Source organism: Callionymus lyra, chromosome 4 (assembly GCF_982586985.1).
Source record: "Callionymus lyra chromosome 4, fCalLyr1.hap1.1, whole genome shotgun sequence".
In the NCBI taxonomy this organism is placed as follows: Eukaryota; Metazoa; Chordata; class Actinopteri; order Syngnathiformes; family Callionymidae; genus Callionymus; species Callionymus lyra.
The window spans coordinates 36,110,522-36,131,716 of NC_141821.1; the positions used below are offsets into that span (position 1 = coordinate 36,110,522).

At 45.5% G+C, this 21,195-nt stretch overlaps 2 protein-coding genes across 2 annotated transcripts; both read right to left on the reverse strand.

Annotated features, from left to right (window-relative positions):
• Nucleotides 1–1,404: 1,404 nt before the first annotated feature.
• LOC148082815 (uncharacterized) lies at nt 1,405–2,714 on the reverse strand. The gene is made up of 2 exons (XM_087790243.1): nt 1,620–2,714; nt 1,405–1,464 (listed from the first exon to the last, which is right to left on the reverse strand). The coding sequence occupies exons 1-2, from the start codon at nt 2,712–2,714 to the stop codon at nt 1,405–1,407; spliced, it is 1,155 nt and encodes a 384-aa protein (XP_087646369.1).
• Nucleotides 2,715–2,724: 10 nt separating this feature from the next.
• On the reverse strand, nt 2,725–18,338 carry LOC148082816 (uncharacterized). Its single transcript, XM_087790244.1, has 11 exons — nt 18,247–18,338; nt 10,188–10,272; nt 9,497–9,522; nt 9,168–9,252; nt 8,477–8,502; nt 8,104–8,232; nt 7,788–7,932; nt 7,457–7,482; nt 6,029–7,062; nt 4,290–5,074; nt 2,725–2,814 (listed from the first exon to the last, which is right to left on the reverse strand). Exons 1-11 carry the CDS (start codon nt 18,336–18,338, stop codon nt 2,725–2,727), a joined length of 2,523 nt encoding a protein of 840 aa, XP_087646370.1.
• Between the last annotated feature and the right edge of the window lie 2,857 nt (nt 18,339–21,195).

Genomic DNA, 21,195 nt, shown 5'->3' on the forward strand with positions numbered 1-21,195 from the left:
GTTGGTGTAGTTAATGGTGTTGGACTAGCGGTTGGAGAAGTCGATGGTGTTATGCTAACAGTTTGTATTGTTGATGGTTTTGGGCTAAAGGTTGGTGTGGTAGATGGTTTTGGGCTAACGGTTGGTGTGGTCGATGTTGTTTGGCTAACAGTTGGTGTAGTCGATGGTTTTAGGCTTACAGTTAGTGTAGTTGATGGTGTTTTTCTAACAGTTGGAGTAGTCGATGATGTTGTGCTAATGGTTGGTGTAGTTGACGGTGTTGGGCTAACAGTTTGTATTGTTGATGGTTTTGGGCTAACAGTTGGTGTGGTTGATGGCGTTGGGCTAAAGGTTGGTGTGGTAGATGGTTTTGGGCTAACGGTTGGTGTGGTCAATGTTGTTTGGCTAACAGTTGGTGTAGTCGATGGTTTTAGGCTTACAGTTAGTGTAGTTGATGGTGTTTTTCTAACAGTTGGAGTAGTCGATGATGTTGTGCTAATGGTTGGTGTAGTTGACGGTGTTGGGCTAACAGTTGGTATTGTTGATGGTTTTGGGCTTACAGTTGGTGTAGTTAATGGTGTTGGACTAGCGGTTGGAGAAGTCGATGGTGTTGGGCTAACAATTTTTGTAGTTGATGTTGTTGGGCAAACAGTTGGTGTGGTTGATGGCGTTGGGCTAATGGTTGGTGTGGTAGATGGTTTTGGGCTAACGGTTGGTGTGGTCGATGTTGTTTGACCAACAGATGGTGTAGTCGATGGTTTTAGGCTTACAGTTAGTGTATTTGATGGTGTTGTGCTAACAGTTGGTCTGGTCGATTGCGTGGGGCTAACAGTTGGTGTCGTCGATGGTTTTGGGCTTACAGTTGGTGTAGTTAATGGTGTTGGGCTAACAGTTGGAGTAGCCGATGATGTTGTGCTAACAGTTGGTGTGGTTGATTGCATGGGGTTCACAGTTGGTGTCGTCGATGGTTTTGGGCTTACAGTTGGTGTAGTTAATGGTGTTGGGCTAGCGGTTGGGGAAGTCGATGGTGTTGGGCTAACAATTTTTGTAGTTGATGGTGTTGGGCTAATGGTTGGTGTAGTCGTTGGTGATGGGCTAATGATTGGTGTAGTTGACGGTGATGGGCTAACAGTTGGTGTGGTTGATGGCGTTGGGCTAATGGTTGGTGTGGAAGATGGTTTTGGGCTAACAGTTGTTGTGGTTGATGGCTTTGGGCTAACAGTTGGTGTGGTTGATGGCGTTGTGCTAATTGCTAGTGTGGTAGATGGTTTTGTGCTAATGGTTGGAGGAGTCGATGATGTTGGGCTAACAGTTTGTGTAGTCAATGGTTTTTGGCTTACAGTTGTTGTAGTCAATGGTGTTGGGCTAGCGGTTGGAGAAGTGGATGGTGTTGGGCTAACAATTTTTGTAGTTGAAGGTGTTGGGCTAATGGTTGGTGTAGTCGTTGGTGATGGGCTTACAGTTGGTGTGGTTGATTGCGTTGGACTAACGATTGGGGAAGTTGATGGTGTTGGGCTAATCATTTTTGTAGTTGATGGTGTTGGGCTAATGGTTGGTGTAGTCGTTGGTGATGGGCTAATGGTTGGAGTAGTCGATGATGTTGGGCCAACAGTTTGTGTAGTCGATGGTTTTGGGCTTACAGTTGGTGTAGTTAATGGTGTTGGGCTAGCGGTTGGAGAAGTCAACGGTGTTGGGCTAATCATTTTTGTAGTTGATGGTGTTGAGCTAATGGTTGGTGTAGTCGTTGGTGATGGGCTAATGGTTGGAGTAGCTGATGATGTTGGGCTAATGGTTGGTGTAGTTGACGGTGATGGGCTAACAGTTGGTATCGTTGATGGTTTTGGGCTAACAGTTGGTGTGGTTGATGGTGTTGGGCTAATGGTTGGTGTGGTAGATGGTTTTGGGCTAACGGTTGGTGTGGTCGATGTTGTTTGGCTTACAGTTAGTGTAGTCGATGGTTTTAGGCTTACAGTTAGTGTAGTTGATGGTGTTATGCTAACAGTTGGAGTAGTCGATGATGTTGTGCTAATGGTTGGTGTAGTTGACGGTGTTGGGCTAACAGTTGGTATTGTTGATGGTTTTGGGCTAACTGTTGGTGTGGTCGATTGCGTGGGGCTAACAGTTGGTGTCGTCGATGGTTTTGGGCTTACAGTTGGTGTAGTTAATGGTGTTGGGCTAGCGTTTGGAGAAGTCAATGGTGTTGGGCTAACAATTTTTGTAGTTGATGGTGTTGGGCTAATAGTTGGTGTAGTTGACGGTGTTGGGTAAACAGTTGGTATTGTCGATGTTGTTGGGCTAACAGTTGGTGTGGTCGATGGTGTTGTACTAACAGTTGGTGCAGTCAATGGTGTTAGGCTAAAAGTTGGTGTGGTTGATGGCTTTAAGCTAACGGTTGGTGTGGTAGATGGTTTTAGGCTAACAGTTGGTGTGGTTGATTGCGTTGGGCTAATGGTTGGGGAAGTCGATGTTGTTGGGCTAACAATTTTTGTAGTTGATCGTGTTGGGCTAATGGTTGGTGTAGTCGTTGGTGATGGGCTAATGGTTGGAGTAGCTAATGATGTTGGGCTAATGGTTGGTGTAGTTGACGGTTTTGCGCTAACAGTTTGTGTAGTCGATGGTTTTGGGCTAACAGTTGGTGTGGTTGATTGCGTTGGACTAACGATTGGGGAAGTTGATGGTGTTGGGCTAATAATTTTTTTAGTTGATGGTGTTGGGCTAATGGTTGGTGTAGTCATTGGTGATGGGCTAATGGTTGGAGTAGTCGATGATGTTGGGCCAACAGTTTGTGTAGTCGACGGTTTTGGGCTTACAGTTGGTGTAGTTAATGGTGTTGGGCTAGCGGTTGGAGAAGTCGACGGTGTTGGGCTAATCATTTTTGTAGTTGATGGTGTTGAGCTAATGGTTGCTGTAGTCGTTGGTGATGGGCTAATGGTTGGAGTAGCTGATGATGTTGGGCTAATGGTTGGTGTAGTTGACGGTATTGGGCTAACAGTTGGTATTGTTGATGGTTTTGGGCTAACAGTTGGTGTGGTTGATGGCGTTGGGTGAATGGTTGGTGTGGTAGATGGTTTTGGGCTAACGGTTGGTGTGGTCGATGTTGTTTGGCTTACAGTTGGTGTAGTCGATGGTTTTAGGCTTACAGTTAGTGTAGTTGATGGTGTTATGCTAACAGTTGGAGTAGTCGATGATGTTGTGCTAATGGTTGGTGTAGTTGACGGTGTTGTGCTAACAGTTGGTATTGTTGATGGTTTTGGGCTAACAGTTGGTGTGGTCGATTGCGTGGGGCGAACAGTTGGTGTCGTCGATGGTTTTGGGCTTACAGTTGGTGTAGTTAATGGTGTTGGGCTAGCGTTTGGAGAAGACGATGGTGTTGGGCTAACAATTTTTGTAGTTGATGGTGTTGGGCTAATGTTTGGTGTAGTTGACGGTGTTGGGATAACAGTTGGTATTGTCGATGTTGTTGGGCTAACAGTTGGTGTGGTCGATGGTGTTGTACTAATAGTTGGTGCAGTCGATGGTGTTGGGCTAAAAGTTGGTGTGGTTGATGGCTTTAGGCTAACAGTTGGTGTGGTAGATGTTGTTTGGCTAACAGTTGGTGTAGTCGAATGTTTTAGGCTAACAGTTGGTGTGGTTGATTGCGTTGGGCTAACGGGTGGGGAAGTCGATGGTGTTGGGCTAACAATTTTTGTAGTTGATGGTGTTGGGCTAATGGTTGGTGTAGTCGTTGGTGATGGGCTAATGGTTGGAGTAGCTAATGATGTTGGGCTAATGGTTGGTGTAGTTGACGGTTTTGGGCTAACAGTTTGTGTAGTCGATGGTTTTGGGCTAACAGTTGGTGTGGTTGATGGCGTTGGGCTAACGGTTGGGGAAGTCGATGGTGTTGGTCTAACAATTTTTGTAGTTGATGGTGTTGGGCTAATGGTTGGTGTAGTCATTGGTGATGGGCCAATGGTTGGAGTAGTCGATGATGTTGGGCTACCAGTTGGTATTGTTGATGGTTTTGGGCTAACAGTTGGTGTGGATGATGGGGTTGGATTAATAGTTGGTGTGGTAGATGGTTTTGGGCTAACGGTTGGTGTGGTCGATGTTGTTTGGCTAACAGTTGGTGTATTCGATGATGTTGTGCTAACAGTTGGTGTGGTCAATTGCGTGTGGCTAACAGTTGGTGTTGTAGATGGTTTTGTGCTCATGGTTGGAGTAGTCGATGGTGTTGGGCTAACAGTTTGTGTAGTCCATGGTTTTGGGCTTACAGTTGGTGTAGTTAATGGTGTTGGGCTAGCGGTTGGGGAAGTCGATGGTTTTGGGCTAACAATTTTTGTAGTTGATGGTGTTGGGCTAATGGTTGGTGTAGTCGTTGGTGATGGTCTAATGGTTGGAGTAGTCGATGATGTTGGGCTAACAGTTGGTATTGTTGATGGTGTTGGACTAACAGTTGGTGTGGTCGATGGCGTTGGGTTAACGGTTGGTGTGGTAGATGGTTTTGGGCTCACAGCTGGTGTGGTTGATGGCGTTGTGCTAATTGCTGGTGTGGTAGATGATTTTGTGCTAATGGTTGGAGTAGTCGATGGCGTTGGGCTAACAGTTTGTGTAGTCGATTGTTTTGGGCTTACAGTTGGTGAAGTTAATGGTGTTGGGCTAGCGGTTGGAGAAGTCGACGGCGTTGGGATAACAGTATGTGTGGTCGATTGCGTCGGGCTAACGGTTGGTGTGGCCGATCGTGTGGGGTTAACAGTTTGTGTAGTTGATGGTGTTGGGCTAATGGTTGGTGTAGTTGTTGGTGATGGGCTAATGGTTGGAGTAGTCGATGATGTTTGGCTAACAGTCGGTGTAGTTGATGATGTTAGGCTAACAGTTGGTGTAGTTGATGGTTTTGGGCTTACAGTTGGTGTAGTTAATGGTGTTGGGCTACCAGTTGGAGAAGTCGATGGTGTTGGGCTAACAATTTTTGTAGTTGATGGTGTTGGGCTAATGGTTGGTGTAGTCGTTGGTGATGGGCTAATGGTTGGAGTAGCTGATGATGTTGGGCTAATGGTTGGTGTAGTTGACGGTGTTGGGCTAACAGTTGGTATTGTTGATGGTTTTGGGCTAATGGTTGCTGTGGTAGATGGTTTTGGGCTAACGGTTGCTGTGGTCGATGTTGTTTGGCTAACAGTTGGTGTAGTCAATGGTTTTAGGCTTAAAGTTAGTGTAGTTGATGGTGTTATGCTAACAGTTGGAGTAGTTAATGATGTTCTGCTAACAGTTGGTGTGGTCGATTGCGTGGGGCTAACAGTTGGTGTCGTCGATGGTTTTGGGCTTACAGTTGGTGTAGTTAATGGTGTTGGGCTAGCGGTTGGAGAAGTCGATGGTGTTGGGCTAACACTTTTTGTAGTTGATGGTGTTGGGCTAATGGTTGGTGTAGTTGACGGTGTTGGGATAACAGTTGGTATTGTCGATGTTGTTGGGCTAACAGTTGGTGTGGTCGATGATTTTGGGCTAACAGTTGGTATTGTTGACGGTGTTGGGCTAACAGTTGGTGTTGTCAATGGTGTGGGGCTGACAGTATGTGTAATCGATGGTGTTGTACTAATAGTTGATGCAGTCAATGGTGTTGGGCTAAAAGTTGGTGTGGTTGATGGCTTTAGGCTAACGGTTGGTGTGGTAGATGTTGTTTGGCTAACAGTTGGTGTAGTCGAATGTTTTAGGCTAACAGTTGGTGTGGTTGATTGCGTTGGGCTAACGGTTGGGGAAGTCGATGGTGTTGGGCTAACAATTTTTGTAGTTGATGGTGTTGGGCTAATGGTTGGTGTAGTCGTTGGTGATGGGCTAATGGTTGGAGTAGCTGATGATGTTGGGCTAATGCTTGGTGTAGTTGACGGTGTTGGGCTAACATTTTGTGTAGTCAATGGTTTTGGGCTAACAGTTGGTGTGGTTGATGGCGTTGGGCTAACGGTTGGGGAAGTCGTTGGTGTTGGTCTAACAATTTTTGTAGTTGATAGTGTTGGGATAATGGTTGGTGTAGTCGTTGGTGATGGGCCAATGGTTGGAGTAGTCGATGATGTTGGGCTACCAGTTGGTATTGTTGATGGTTTTGGGCTAACAGTTGGTGTAATCGATGATGTTGTGCTAACAGTTGGTGTGGTCGATTGCGTGTGGCTAACAGTTGGTGTTGTAGATGGTTTTGTGCTAATGGTTGGAGTAGTCGATGGTGTTGGGCTAACAGTTTGTGTAGTCGATGGTTTTGGGCTTACAGTTGGTGTAGTTATTGGTGTTGGGGAAGTCGATGGTTTTGGGCTAACAATTTTTGTAGTTGATGGTGTTGGGCTAATGGTTGGTGTAGTCGTTAGTGATGGGCTAATGGTTGGAGTAGTCGATGATGCTGGGCTAATGGTTGGTGTAGTTGACGGTGTTGGGCTAACAGTTGGTATTGTTGATGGTGTTGGACTAACAGTTGGTGTGGTCGATGGCGTTGGGCTAACGGTTGGTGTGGTAGATGGTTTTGGGCTCACAGTTGGTGTGGTTGATGGCGTTGTGCTAATTGCTGGTGTGGTAGATGATTTTGTGCTAATGGTTGGAGTAGTCGATGAAGTTGGGCTAACAGTTTGTGTAGTCGATTGTTTTGGGCTTACAGTTGGTGTGGTTGATGGCGTTGGGCTAACGGTTGGGGAAGTCGTTGGTGTTGGTCTAACAATTTTTGTAGTTGATAGTGTTGGGCTAATGGTTGGTGTAGTCGTTGGTGATGGGCCAATGGTTGGAGTAGTCGATGATGTTGGGCTAACAGTTGTTGTATTCGATGGTTTTAGGCTTACAGTTAGTGTAGTTGATGGTGTTATGCAAACAGTTGGAGTAGTTGATGATGTTGTGCTAACAGTTGGTGTGGTCGATTGCGTGGGGCTAACAGTTGGTGTTGTCGATGGTTTTGGGCTTACAGTTGGTGTAGTTAATGGTGTTGGGCTAGCGGTTAGAGAAGTCGATGGTGTTGGGCTAACAATTTTTGTAGTTGATGGTGTTGGGCTAATGGTTGGTGTAGTTGACGGTGTTGGGATAACAGTTGGTATTGTCGATGTTGTTGGGCTAACAGTTGGTGTGGTCGATGATTTTGGGCTAACAGTTGGTATTGTTGACGGTGTTAGGATAACAGTTAGGGTTGTCAATGGTGCGGGGCTAACAGTTTGTGTAATCGATGGTGTTCTACTAATAGTTGGTGCAGTTGATGGTGTTGGGCTAATGGTTGGTGTAGTCGTTGGTGATAGGCTAATGGTTGTAGTAGCTGATGATGTTGGGCTAATGGTTGGTGTAGTTGATGGTGTTGGGCTAACAGTTTGTGTAGTCGATGGTTTTGGGCTAACAGTTGGTGTGGTTGATGGCGTTGGGCTAACGGTTGGGGAAGTCGTTGGTGTTGGTCTAACAATTTTTGTAGTTGATGGTGTTGGGCTAATGGTTGGTGTAGTCATTGGTGATGGGCCAATGGTTGGAGTAGTCGATGATGTTGGGCTACCAGTTGGTATTGTTGATGGTTTTGGGCTAACAGTTGGTGTGGATGATGGGGTTGGATTAATAGTTGGTGTGGTAGATGGTTTTGGGCTAACGGTTGGTGTGGTCGATGTTGTTTGGCTAACAGTTGGTGTATTCGATGATGTTGTGCTAACAGTTGGTGTGGTCAATTGCGTGTGGCTAACAGTTGGTGTTGTAGATGGTTTTGTGCTAATGGTTGGAGTAGTCGATGGTGTTGGGCTAACAGTTTGTGTAGTCGATGGTTTTGGGCTTACAGTTGGTGTAGTTAATGGTGTTGGGCTAGTGGTTGGGGAAGTCGATGGTGTTGGGCTTACAGTTAGTGTAGTTGATGGTGTTATGCTAACAGTTGGAGTAGTTGATGATGTTGTGCTAACAGTTGGTGTGGTCGATTGCGTGGGGCTAACAGTTGGTGTCGTCGATGGTTTTGGGCTTACAGTTGGTGTAGTTAATGGTGTTGGGCTAGCGGTTGGAGAAGTCGATGGTGTTGGGCTAACAATTTTTGTAGTTGATGGTGTTGGGCTAATGGTTGGTGTAGTTGACGGTGTTGGGATAACAGTTGGTATTGTCGATGTTGTTGGGCTAGCAGTTGGTGTGGTCGATGATATTGGGCTAACAGTTGGTATTGTTGACGGTGTTGGGCTAACAGTTAGTGTTGTCAATGGTGCGGGGCTAACAGTTTGTGTAATCGATGGTGTTGTACTAATAGTTGGTGCAGTTGATGGTGTTGGGCTAATGGTTGGTGTAGTCGTTGGTGATGGGCTAATGGTTGGAGTAGCTGATGATGTTGGGCTAATGGTTGGTGTAGTTGACGGTGTTGGGCTAACAGTTGGTGTGGTTGATGGCGTTGGGCTAACGGTTGGGGAAGTCGTTGGTGTTGGTCTAACAATTTTTGTAGTTGATAGTGTTGGGCTAATGGTTGGTGTAGTCGTTGGTGATGGGCCAATGGTTGGAGTAGTCGATGATGTTGGGCTACCAGTTGGTGTAGTCGATGATGTTGTGCTACCAGTTGGTGTGGTTGATGGCGTTGGGCTAATGGTTGGTGTGGTAGATGGTTTTGGGCTAACGGTTGGTGTTGTCGATGTTGTTTGGCTAACAGTTGGTGTAGTCGATGATGTTGTGCTAACAGTTGGTGTGGTCGATTGCGTGTGGCTAACAGTTGGTGTTGTAGATGGTTTTGTGCTAATGGTTGGAGTAGTCGATGGTGTTGGGCTAACAGTTTGTGTAGTCGATGGTTTTGGGCTTACAGTTGGTGTAGTTAATGGTGTTGGGCTAGTGGTTGGGGAAGTCGATGGTGTTGGGCTAACAATTTTTGTAGTTGATGGTGTTGGGCTAATGGTTGGTGTAGTCGTTGGTGATGGGCCAATGGTTGGAGTAGTCGATGATGTTGGGCTACCAGTTGGTGTAGTCGATGATGTTGTTCTAACAGTTGGTGTGGTTGAAGGCGTTGGGCTAATGGTTGGTGTGGTAGATGGTTTTGGGCTAACGGTTGGTGTGGTTGATGTTGTTTGGCTAACAGTTGGTGTAGTCGATGATGCTGGGCTAATGGTTGGTGTAGTTGACGGTGTTGGGATAACAGTTGGTATTGTCGATGTTGTTGGGCTAGCAGTTGGTGTGGTCGATGATATTGGGCTAACAGTTGGTATTGTTGACGGTGTTGGGCTAACAGTTAGTGTTGTCAATGGTGCGGGGCTAACAGTTTGTGTAATCGATGGTGTTGTACTAATAGTTGGTGCAGTTGATGGTGTTGGGCTAATGGTTGGTGTAGTCGTTGGTGATGGGCTAATGGTTGGAGTAGCTGATGATGTTGGGCTAATGGTTGGTGTAGTTGACGGTGTTGGGCTAACAGTTGGTGTGGTTGATGGCGTTGGGCTAACGGTTGGGGAAGTCGTTGGTGTTGGTCTAACAATTTTTGTAGTTGATAGTGTTGGGCTAATGGTTGGTGTAGTCGTTGGTGATGGGCCAATGGTTGGAGTAGTCGATGATGTTGGGCTACCAGTTGGTGTAGTCGATGATGTTGTGCTACCAGTTGGTGTGGTTGATGGCGTTGGGCTAATGGTTGGTGTGGTAGATGGTTTTGGGCTAACGGTTGGTGTTGTCGATGTTGTTTGGCTAACAGTTGGTGTAGTCGATGATGTTGTGCTAACAGTTGGTGTGGTCGATTGCGTGTGGCTAACAGTTGGTGTTGTAGATGGTTTTGTGCTAATGGTTGGAGTAGTCGATGGTGTTGGGCTAACAGTTTGTGTAGTCGATGGTTTTGGGCTTACAGTTGGTGTAGTTAATGGTGTTGGGCTAGTGGTTGGGGAAGTCGATGGTGTTGGGCTAACAATTTTTGTAGTTGATGGTGTTGGGCTAATGGTTGGTGTAGTCGTTGGTGATGGGCCAATGGTTGGAGTAGTCGATGATGTTGGGCTACCAGTTGGTGTAGTCGATGATGTTGTTCTAACAGTTGGTGTGGTTGAAGGCGTTGGGCTAATGGTTGGTGTGGTAGATGGTTTTGGGCTAACGGTTGGTGTGGTTGATGTTGTTTGGCTAACAGTTGGTGTAGTCGATGATGCTGGGCTAATGGTTGGTGTAGTTGACGGTGTTGGGATAACAGTTGGTATTGTCGATGTTGTTGGGCTAGCAGTTGGTGTGGTCGATGATATTGGGCTAACAGTTGGTATTGTTGACGGTGTTGGGCTAACAGTTAGTGTTGTCAATGGTGCGGGGCTAACAGTTTGTGTAATCGATGGTGTTGTACTAATAGTTGGTGCAGTTGATGGTGTTGGGCTAATGGTTGGTGTAGTCGTTGGTGATGGGCTAATGGTTGGAGTAGCTGATGATGTTGGGCTAATGGTTGGTGTAGTTGACGGTGTTGGGCTAACAGTTGGTGTGGTTGATGGCGTTGGGCTAACGGTTGGGGAAGTCGTTGGTGTTGGTCTAACAATTTTTGTAGTTGATAGTGTTGGGCTAATGGTTGGTGTAGTCGTTGGTGATGGGCCAATGGTTGGAGTAGTCGATGATGTTGGGCTACCAGTTGGTGTAGTCGATGATGTTGTGCTACCAGTTGGTGTGGTTGATGGCGTTGGGCTAATGGTTGGTGTGGTAGATGGTTTTGGGCTAACGGTTGGTGTTGTCGATGTTGTTTGGCTAACAGTTGGTGTAGTCGATGATGTTGTGCTAACAGTTGGTGTGGTCGATTGCGTGTGGCTAACAGTTGGTGTTGTAGATGGTTTTGTGCTAATGGTTGGAGTAGTCGATGGTGTTGGGCTAACAGTTTGTGTAGTCGATGGTTTTGGGCTTACAGTTGGTGTAGTTAATGGTGTTGGGCTAGTGGTTGGGGAAGTCGATGGTGTTGGGCTAACAATTTTTGTAGTTGATGGTGTTGGGCTAATGGTTGGTGTAGTCGTTGGTGATGGGCCAATGGTTGGAGTAGTCGATGATGTTGGGCTACCAGTTGGTGTAGTTGATGATGTTGTTCTAACAGTTGGTGTGGTTGAAGGCGTTGGGCTAATGGTTGGTGTGGTAGATGGTTTTGGGCTAACGGTTGGTGTGGTTGATGTTGTTTGGCTAACAGTTGGTGTAGTCGATGATGCTGGGCTAATGGTTGGTGTAGTTGACGGTGTTGGGCTAACATTTGGTATTGTTGATGGTGTTGGACTAACAGTTGGTGTGGTTGATGGCATTGGGCTAACGGTTGGTGTGGTAGATGGTTTTGTGCTAATGGTTGGAGTAGTTGATGGCGTTGGGCTAACAGTTTGTGTAGTTGATGGTTTTGGGCTTACAGTTGGTGTAGTTAACGGTGTTGGGCTAGCGGTTGGAGAAGTCGACGGTGTTGGGCTATTCATTTTTGTAGTTGACGGTGTTGGGCTAACAGTTGGTATTGTTGATGGTTTTGGGCTAATCGTTGGTGTGGTTGATGGCGTTGGGCTAATGGTTGCTGTGGTAGATGGTTTTGGGCTAACGGTTGGTGTGGTCGATGTTGTTTGGCTAACAGTTGGTGTAGTCGATGGTTTTAGGCTCACAGTTAGTGTAGTTGATGGTGTTATGCTAACAGTTGGAGTAGTCGATGATGTTGTGCTAACAGTTGGTGTGGTCGATTGCGTGGGGCTAACAGTTGGTGTCGTCGATGGTTTTGGGCTTACAGTTGGTGTAGTTAATGGTGTTGGGCTAGCGGTTGGAGAAGTTGATGGTGTTGGGCTAACAATTTTTGTAGTTGATGGTGTTATGCTAACAGTTGGTGTAGTCGTTGCTGATGGGCTAATGGTTGGAGTAGTCAATGATGTTGGGCTACCAGTTGGTATTGTTGATGGTGATGGGCTAATGGTTGGAGTAGTTGATGATGTTGGGCTACCAGTTGGTATTGTTGATGGTTTTGGGCTAAGAGTTGGTGTGGTTGATGGTGTTGGCCTAATGGTTGGTGTGGTAGATGGTTTTGGGCTAATGGTTGGTGTGGTCGATGTTGTTTGGCTAACAGTTGGTGTAGTCGATGATGTTGTGCTAACAATTGGTGTGGTCGATTGCGTGTGGCTAACAGTTGGTGTTGTAGATGGTTTTGTGCTAATGGTTGGAGTAGTCGATGGTGTTGGGCTAACAGTTTGTTTAGTCGATGGTTTTGGGCTTACAGTGGGTGTAGTTGACAGTGTTGGGCTAACAGTTGGTATTGTTGATGGTTTTGGGCTAACAGTTGGTGTGGTTGATGGCGTTGGGCTAATGGTTGGTGTGGTAGATGGTTTTGGGCTAATGGTTGGTGTAGTCGATGATGTTGGGCTAACAATTGGTGTGGTCGATTGCGTGTGGCTAACAGTTGGTGTTGTAGATGGTTTTGTGCTAATGGTTGGAGTAGTCGATGGTGTTGGGCTAACAGTTTGTTTAGTCGATGGTTTTGGGCTTACAGTTGGTGTAGTTGACGGTGTTGGGCTAACAGTTGGTATTGTTGATGGTTTTGGGCTAACAGTTGGTGTGGTTGATGGCGTTGGGCTAATGGTTGGTGTAGTCGTTGGTGATGGGCTAATGGTTGGAGTAGCTGATGATGTTGGACTAATAGTTGGTGTAGTTGACGGTGTTGGGCTAACAGTTGGTATTATTGATGGTTTTGGGCTATTCGTTGGTGTGGTTGATGGCGTTGGGCTAATGGTTGCTGTGGTAGATGGTTTTGGGCTAACGGTTGGTGTGGTCGATGTTGTTTGGCTAACAGTTGGTGTAGTCGATGGTTTTAGGCTCACAGTTAATGTAGTTGATGGTGTTATGCTAACAGTTGGAGTAGTCGATGATGTTGTGCTAACAGTTGGTGTGGTCGATTGCGTGGGGCTAACAGTTGGTGTCGTCGATGGTTTTGGGCTTACAGTTGGTGTAGTTAATGGTGTTGGGCTAGCGGTTGGAGAAGTTGATGGTGTTGGGCTAACAATTTTTGTAGTTGATGGTGTTATGCTATCAGTTGGTGTAGTCGTTGGTGATGGGCTAATGGTTGGAGTAGTCAATGATGTTGGGCTACCAGTTGGTATTGTTGATGGTGATGGGCTAATGGTTGGAGTAGTTGATGATGTTGGGCTACCAGTTGGTATTGTTGATGGTTTTGGGCTAACAGTTGGTGTGGTTGATGGCGTTGGTCTAATGGTTGGTGTGGTAGTTAGTTTTGGGCTAACGGTTGGTGTGGTCGATGTTGTTTGGCTAACAGTTGGTGTAGTCGATGATGTTGGGCTAACAATTGGTGTGGTCGATTTCGTGTGGCTAACAGTTGGTGTTGTAGATGGTTTTGTGCTAATGGTTGGAGTAGTCAATGGTGTTGGGCTAACAGTTTGTTCAGTCAATGGTTTTGGGCTTACAGTTGGTGTAGTTGACGGTGTTGGGCTAACAGTTGGTATTGTTGATGGTTTTGGGCTAACAGTTGGTGTGGTTGATGGCGTTGGGCTAATGGTTGGTGTGGTAAATTGTTTTGGGCTAACGGTTGGTGTGATCGATGTTGTTTGGCTAACAGTTCGTGTAGTCGGTGGTTTTAGGCTTACAGTTAGTGTAGTTGATGGTGTTATGCTAACAGTTGGAGTAGTCGATGATGTTGTGCTAACAGTTGATGTGGTCGATTGCGTGGGGCTAGCAGTTGGTGTCGTCGATGGTTTTGGGCTAATGGTAGGTGTGGTCGAGGGTGTGGGGCTAACAGTTGATGGTGTTGATAGTGTTGGGTGAACAGTTTTTGTAGACGATAGTAATGGGCTAACATTTGGTGTAGTCGATGGTGTTGGGCTAACAGTTGGTGTAGTTGATGGTGTTGGGCTAACAAATGGTGTAGTCGAAAGTGTTGAGCTAACAGGTTGTGTGGTAGATGGTTTTGGGCTAACATTTGGTGTAGTCGATGTTGTTGGGCTAATGCTTGGTGTAGTCGACAGTGTTTGGCTAACAGTTGGTGTAGTCGATGGTTTTTGGCTAACTGTTGGTGTAGATGATGGTGTTGGGCTGACAGTTTGTGTAGTCAATGTCTTAGGGCTAATGGTTGGTGTGGTCAATGGTGTTGGACTAATAGTTGGTGTAGTTTTTACAGCTGTTGTGCTGGTTTGTGTTGAACTTGTTTCAGCGAAGGAAATGGACAGCAGTAGGAAACACAGTGTAGTGCAGACCAGTTCAGGAGATGTTCCTATAAAGCAGGAAAACAGAGAAAGAGATTTAAACAAAAACATCAGGAGGTGTTTTCATACTGTATGTTCTTGTGTAACTTGACTTGATTTCATACATGACAGTAAATACAACCAGTCTGCTGTCTGATTATCATTGCTTTAACTATTGTGTCTGTTGAACTCTAACTTTTATTTTTACAGTCAAATGTATAAATTGGGGGTCGGCAACCCGCGGCTCCGAAGCCACATGCGGTTCTTTTAGAACTCTGATGAGGCTCACTGAGGTTTTTGAAAATAAGTTTTTGTATACATGTGGTTATTTAATCTAAATGTTTCATAGCATGTTTTCAATGATGCTTGAAAAATGATCAGCTCTCTCCTTCAGTTTACCTTTTATTTAACAAAAATGTTACTGTAAGACCTAACTTCGCCGATATAACAGCAAAAGAACAACATCAGTTCTTCACAATCATCAGCACAGAACTCTGACTCCTTGCTCCCCCCCCTCCCTCACCTCCCTCTGTAACACTGTGAGGATAGGGAGACTGTCCTTCCCTGCAGAGCATATAGTAAGTAAGTAAGTAAGTAATATATATTTATATAGCGCTTTTCGAGACCAGGGTCACAAAGCGCTTTAACAATCAAAAACAATACTCAAAACAGTACATACTTCAAAGATCAAGACAACACCGAGAACAACACAGGAGTTCGAGAAATTCAAGGAAAAGCCTGAACAAATAGAAACGTCTTAAGATGTTTCTTAAAGGAGTCAGTAGACTCCATCAAGCGCAAAGAGAGAGGAAGATTGTTCCAAAGCTTAGGAGCAACAGCCTGAAAAGATTTCTCTCCTCTGGTCCTGAGCCGTGTGCGTGGAACCATAAGTAGATTCTGATCCACAGACCTCAGAGACCGAGCTGGGGTGTAAGGCTGGATCAGATCAGTGATGTAAGGAGGAGCCTGACCATGAATAGCTCTGAAAGTAAGAACCAGAATTTTAAAGTTGATCCTGAAAGAAACTGGAAGCCAGTGAAGAGTTTTAAGGACCGGAGAAATGTGAGTTCTTCTACTAGAGCGGGTCAGAATTCTCGCTGCACAGTTCTGAATCAACTGCAGGCGAGACAGCTCCTTCTTGTTAAGACATGAAAACAAACTGTTACAATAGTCCAGACGAGAAGAAACAAACGCATGGATTACAAGCTCCAGATCATGTTGTGACAGCATTTTCCTAAGTTTAGAGATTTTTCTCAGTTGAAGGAAACAGTTTCTGGTCAGTTTTCTACAGTGTTGAACAAGAGACATGTCTTTATCAAATACAACACCCAGGTTTCTCAGGCTCAGTTTGACAGACTGACCTAAGTCACCCAAGTACTGACTCAACCCTGGAATCTTATCATCAGGAGCAATCACCAGAGATTCAGTTTTGTCCACATTAAGCTGTAAAGTGTTTTCACTCAGCCATTGTTTGATTTCTAGCAAACAATTGACTAAGCTGTTCAGCCTTTGGGGCTCAGTTGGGTCAAAAGAGCAGTAGAGCTGGATGTCATCAGCAAAAATGTGATAAGAAACATCCGGAAATCTCTGAATGATTTTACCAAGGGGAATCAAGTACAGCAAAAACAATAAAGGACCCAGAACAGAACCTTGAGGGACTCCACACAACAGATCTGCCGATTCAGACCTCATTTGATTGGCAGATACACTAAAACTGCGCCCAGAAAGGTAAGATGAGAACCATTCTAACACAGACCCAGACAGTCCCACTTCATCCCTTAGTCTTCTCAGCAGGATCTGGTGATCAACTGTGTCAAAGGCTGACGACAGATCCAAGAGAACCAGAACAGTGAATTTACCAGAGTCAGCCGACATCATGATGTCACTGGACACTTTCAGTAAAGCTGTCTCCGTAGAGTGATGTTTACGGAAGCCAGACTGAAATTTCTCATGGATGTCGCTCTGATCCAAGAACAAAGACAGCTGCTCGGACACCACCTTCTCCAAGATCTTGGACAAGAAAGGGAGCTTAGAAATAGGCCTGAAATTACTGAGGTCAGTTGGGTCTAAGCCTGGTTTTTTGAGCAGAGGCTCCACAATGGCATGTTTAAATGCATTGGGAAAAACCCCTGTGGAAAGGGAGAGGTTCACCATATTGGTAACCCAGGGGCCAATTACATCAAATACTTTGATAAAAAGCCTACAAGGAAGGACGTCATCTGAGCAAGAGGAGGGTTTCATCTTGTTCACTAGTGCTGAAATATCACCCAAAGATACAGCAGTGAAGGATGACCAAGAGGAGGAGATGGGCTCAGAGACAGTAGGGGTTCCCAACAAAGGGGGAGAGATTTTCTCTTTGATCAATTTAATTTTGTCAATGAAAAATCTCAACAATGCATTGCTGTCAGCTTCACAGAAGACCGGCGTGATTTGAGGAGCAGGAGACACGAGAGAATTAATCGTGTCAAACAAAACTTTGGGGTTTTTCCTATTTGCTGCTACCAGTTTTCTGATGTAATCAGATCTAGCAGTTTCTACCATCTCATTGTAAGAAGTCAACAGATCCCTGAGGTGAAGTCTGTGCACCTCAAGTTTAGTAGACTTCCAGAGACGCTCAGTCTTTCGACAAAGTCTCTTCAGACTCAGGAGATCTTCATTTGTCCAAGGGCACCGTTTTTTCTGAATTTTCAAGTTCGATTTAACAGGTGCCACTTGATCCAGTATTTCAACACAATGATCAGTAAAACAGTGAATCAAACTGTCCACATCTGGACAGTCATCAAAGGAAAGACGGTCAAACATAGCAGAAAAACTGTCTGCAGTATCCGCTGAGATGACACGCCTCTGAGACCTAACTTTCAAAGGCTTAGGTTCAGGGATGAAGTCCAGGTTGAACAAGACAAGAGAATGATCACTCAGATGGACATCATGTACAGATACATTAGAAATGTACAGGCCAAGAGTAAAAACTAAGTCTAAAATGTGGCCTTTTTGATGAGTGGGTTCAGAAACATGTTGCTCAAAATTAAAGGCTTCAGTTAAAGTTAAAAGTTCTTTAGCAGAACAAGATGTGACGTCATCAACATGAAGATTAAAGTCTCCAAGAATAAGAACAGATTCCATCTGAATAATGGAAGATAAGAAGTCACTAAAGTCTTTCAAGAACATCGCCGCAGGACCAGGCGGACGGTAGATTGACACACAATAGAAAGGTCTTGTAGAACCAACCAAGATCATCTGAGACTCAAAAGAAGTGAATTCCTGTGTCTGAATCACTTTGCAAGAACAACTCTCCCTAAAAACAGTAGCAAGACCTCCTCCACGACCAGAGAGGCGAGGCTTCCCCAGGACAGCGCTCCCTACTGGACAGAGTTCGTTCAGATGAATAAACTCTTCCTCTCTCTGCCAAGTCTCAGAAAGACATAATAAATCCAAATTAACTCTTGTGAAAAGATCATTAAGAATAAAGGATTTATTTGTAATGGAGCGAACATTAAGAAGTCCCACATTCAGCACCGATGACGTCACTGACGACGCCGCGTCACTGACAGGCGCGCAGAGCGGGATCTTTTGAAGCGAACAGCGGTCACGTGGGTACCAGCTGTCACTGAAGTTCAACTCGGTTGTAAAAGTCGAATTAAAGAGAGGAAATGAAAAAATCTTACCACCTTTCGTTGAGGTCTGGACAGACGGCAGCGCTGATGTGTCGTCACACACAGTGAGAGGAATGTCGATCAAATATCGATGACGTTCGATGACGTCAGAGTTGTTCCGAGCGATCGCGACTGCGCGTCTCATCCTGACCTGTACTCCAGCCCGACTCGATCCCTTGTGGAAATCGCCCGGTACTCGAGAGATCAAACGATATTCCACAGAGTCCGAGTCGATGAGAAGCGGAGCCGGAAACACGTTCACCGGACGTTGGTAACGGTCGCGAGTGAAGTCCTCCATCGACTCTCTGATGTTGAGAAGAGCATCACGATCATAGATCCGAGATGCTTGAGACATATCTTAAGTGATATGAGCATAATATCCGGACAAGTAGTCGTTAAAACGACTGTTTTTGGCAATTATTGCAGGAGCTTACGTTTCAAGCAGCCGATCAAAGGCTCACCGGAAGCGGATGATGATATACCACTGCAGGGTCCACAGTAGAGCTGCCTCCAGCCTCAAAAATCTCACTCACCCCCCTCACGGACTGTTCACACTCCTGCCCTCAGGCCGCAGGTACAGGAGTGTGAAGTGCGGAACAACGAGACTGAACAATTCTTTCTTTCCAACCGCCATCAGACTCCTCAACAGCTAGAACCACAACTACCTACCATGCACTATTTGCACTACTTGAACTTTTGTTGCTCTGTTTTTTTTTTAGATTTTTTATTCTTTCAAATGTATATATAGTTATTTATATATGTATGTATATTATAGATAAATATATATGTTTATTTTTACTGTGCACTTTTGTTGGGGGTACAAAGTAACAATTTCATGGTACGTAGTACCTATGACAATAAACGCTTTGAATCTTGAATGACTCAGTATCAGACCAGACTTCAATGAAAAATAAAGTGTTTTTAATGAAGTTGTCGAGGTTCTGGAGGGGGGTTCAGGTCCAGTTGACATGGCTAGAGCGCAGGCAGAGGTGGACCGGGACGCAGTGCAGGAGGCGGGGGGCCCAGCTGGAGTGCGAGTCTTGGTGGCGGGTGGATTGTCCTGAGGTGGAAGAAGGCGAGGAATTTGCTTCTCGACAAGCAGACAAATAGATAGCAGTAGCACGGATTTGCTCAAAGAACTATGTCTATAACAAAACATTACTGTAAGACAATCAGGCGCACACTGGACAGCAGAGCAGGTTCTTAAGCTCCTCCGGTGATTGCAGACATGTGGTGATAAGGAGGGCTAGACTCCTGGGTTGGGAGAAGGAGTTGTGCCCTGTGGTCCATTTCCTGGATCACGCTCTGCCATCTTGAGCTGCCCGTACCTCCATCTACACCGTCCAGACCACTGCCACAGAGATCACACAGTCAGGGGGTAGGATGGTCCCCTGGTCCCCAACTGTACTACTTTTTTTGGGTAGGTGAGAGAGAGCATCTGGTTTGGCGTTTCCGGTTTCAGGTTGGCAGGTTAGGGTGAAGTTGAACCTTCCAAAGAATAGGCCCCATCTGGCTTGCTGTGAATTTAACCTCTTCGCCGTCTGAATATATGCCAGGTTGTTGTGGTCGGTCCAGACAAGAAAATGCAACTCTGCTCCCTCCAGCCAATACCTCCATTTCTCCAGGGCTAGTTCCCGGTTTCCGATGTCATAATTGCTCTCTGCAGGAGACAGGCGGTGAGAGAGGAAAGCACAGGGATGCAGCTTACCATCCTTGGTGGAGCGTTGTGAGAGGACTGCTCCAACCCCCATGAAAGAGGTTTCCACTTCAACCACAAACTGCTGGATCAGTTTATACCAGTATTTGGCCTTAGGTGAATCTTTTCTTAAGGTCCCTGAAAGCAGCCTCCGTCTCATCAGTCCAGTGGAAACGTCACTGTGGAAGTCAGCATAGTGAGGGGGGCTTCTTTACTCTAATTCTGAATGAACCAGCGATAAAAGTTGGAAAAACCCAGAAATCTCTGTAGCCGCTTTACATTGGAGGGGGTAGGCCAGTCTAATACTGCCTTGACCTTGGCTGGATCGGTCTGGACTAGACCGCTGGAAATGATTTAACCAAAGAAGGAGACTGACCTTTAATGGAAGCTGCATTTCTCCGCATTTTTGTCACCTCTTTATGGTGATGTTGTTGAGACCCCAGAAGTCGATGCAAGGCCGGAGGCTCTTGTCCTTTTTCTCGACAAAGAAGAAGCCAGCACCAAGAGGAGATACCGAGGGGCAAATGATACCTGTCTCAAGGGATTCCTTTATGTACTTCTCCATAGCCTTATCCTCCAGTGCGAGATTGACTTCCGGGTTCCGGCTGGAGTTTCTTTATTAGGAGAGGTTGAGTGGAAGAGCAGATTCAAGCTTGTCTGGAAGGAGGCTCAGTGAGGTATGTCGCTGTATCTTGTGCTCCTGGTGGCAGTTGTCAACATGGATCGAGAGAGTGATCAGATTGTCTAGGTTCTAAGCTTCGGAGTAAGTGATTAACAGGTCTTTGATAACCTTGTTGAGACCTTCCTAGTCCCAACCAGCCTTGGTGGAAAGTGTCCGGAAAGATACGCTGTACTCCGCTGTGTGCTCCTTGACGAAGTGAAAGAAGCTGCTGGGATGCTTCCCTTCCTCTTAACGGGTGATCAAAGATATTTTCTAATCTCAGCGATAAAGGTTGGGTAGTGTAATGCGGTCTGATCTTCTTATTTTCTTCACAGCAGAAGCCCAGGAGAGAGCATTTCAACGCAGCAGGCTAGAGAGTAAGTAAGTGAGTAAGTAATTTACATTTGTAAAGCACTTTTCCAGACTAGGGTCACAAAGCGATTAAACAATCAAAACAATACTCAAAAGAATATATACTTAAAAGGTCAAGACACCACCGAGACCAACACAGGAGTTTTAGAATATCAAGGAAAAGCCTACACAAATAAAAATGTCTCGTGATGTTTGAGATGAGAGAGGAAGATCGTTCTAAAGCTTAGGAGCAACAGCTTGGAAGGATTTCTCTCTTCTGGGCCTGAATCGTGTGCAAATTCTGATCCACAGACCTCAGACCCCAAGCTGAGGTGTGAGGCTGGATCAGATCACTGATGTAAGGAGGAGCCTGACCATGAATAGCTCTGAAAGTAAGAACCAGAATTTTAAAAATTGGGGAGATGTGAGTTCTTCTACTAGAGCAGGGGTAGGCAACCTGGTCCAGAAAGAGTAGCAGTGGGTGCAGGTTTTTGTTCCAACCATTCAAGAGAGACAGAGACAGAGACAGAGACAGGATTACAAGCTCCAGATCATGCTGTGACTATTTTCAAGTAGTTTAAGTTTAGAGATTTTTCTCAGTTGAAGGAAACTGTTTCTGGTCATTTTTCTGCAGTGTTGAACTAGAGACATGTCTTTATCAATTACAACACCCAGGTTTCTCGGGCTCAGTTTGACAGACTGACCTAAGTCACCCAAGTACTGATTAAACTCTGGAACCTTATCATCAAGAGCAATGACCAGAGATTCAGTTTTGTCCACATT

Bases quoted from the DNA above. Each gene is read 5' to 3' on its own strand.
- LOC148082815 (XM_087790243.1), bottom strand. From the start codon at position 2,714: ATGACTACACCAACCATTAGCCCAACACCATCAACTAAAAAAATTATT. The intron at 1,465-1,619 runs GTAAGCCCAAAA...CCCAATCGTTAG, and splicing joins CACCATTAACTACACCAACT to TCCAACGCAATCAACCACAC.
- LOC148082816 (XM_087790244.1), bottom strand. From the start codon at position 18,338: ATGGCGGTTGGAAAGAAAGAATTGTTCAGTCTCGTTGTTCCGCACTTC. The intron at 7,063-7,456 runs GTAGCCCAACAT...ACCAACTGTTAG, and splicing joins ACCATCAACAATACCAACTG to CCCAAAATCATCGACCACAC. The intron at 5,075-6,028 runs GTAGCCCAACAT...CATCTACCACAG, and splicing joins ACCATCAACAATACCAACTG to CAACCATTAGCCCAAAACCA.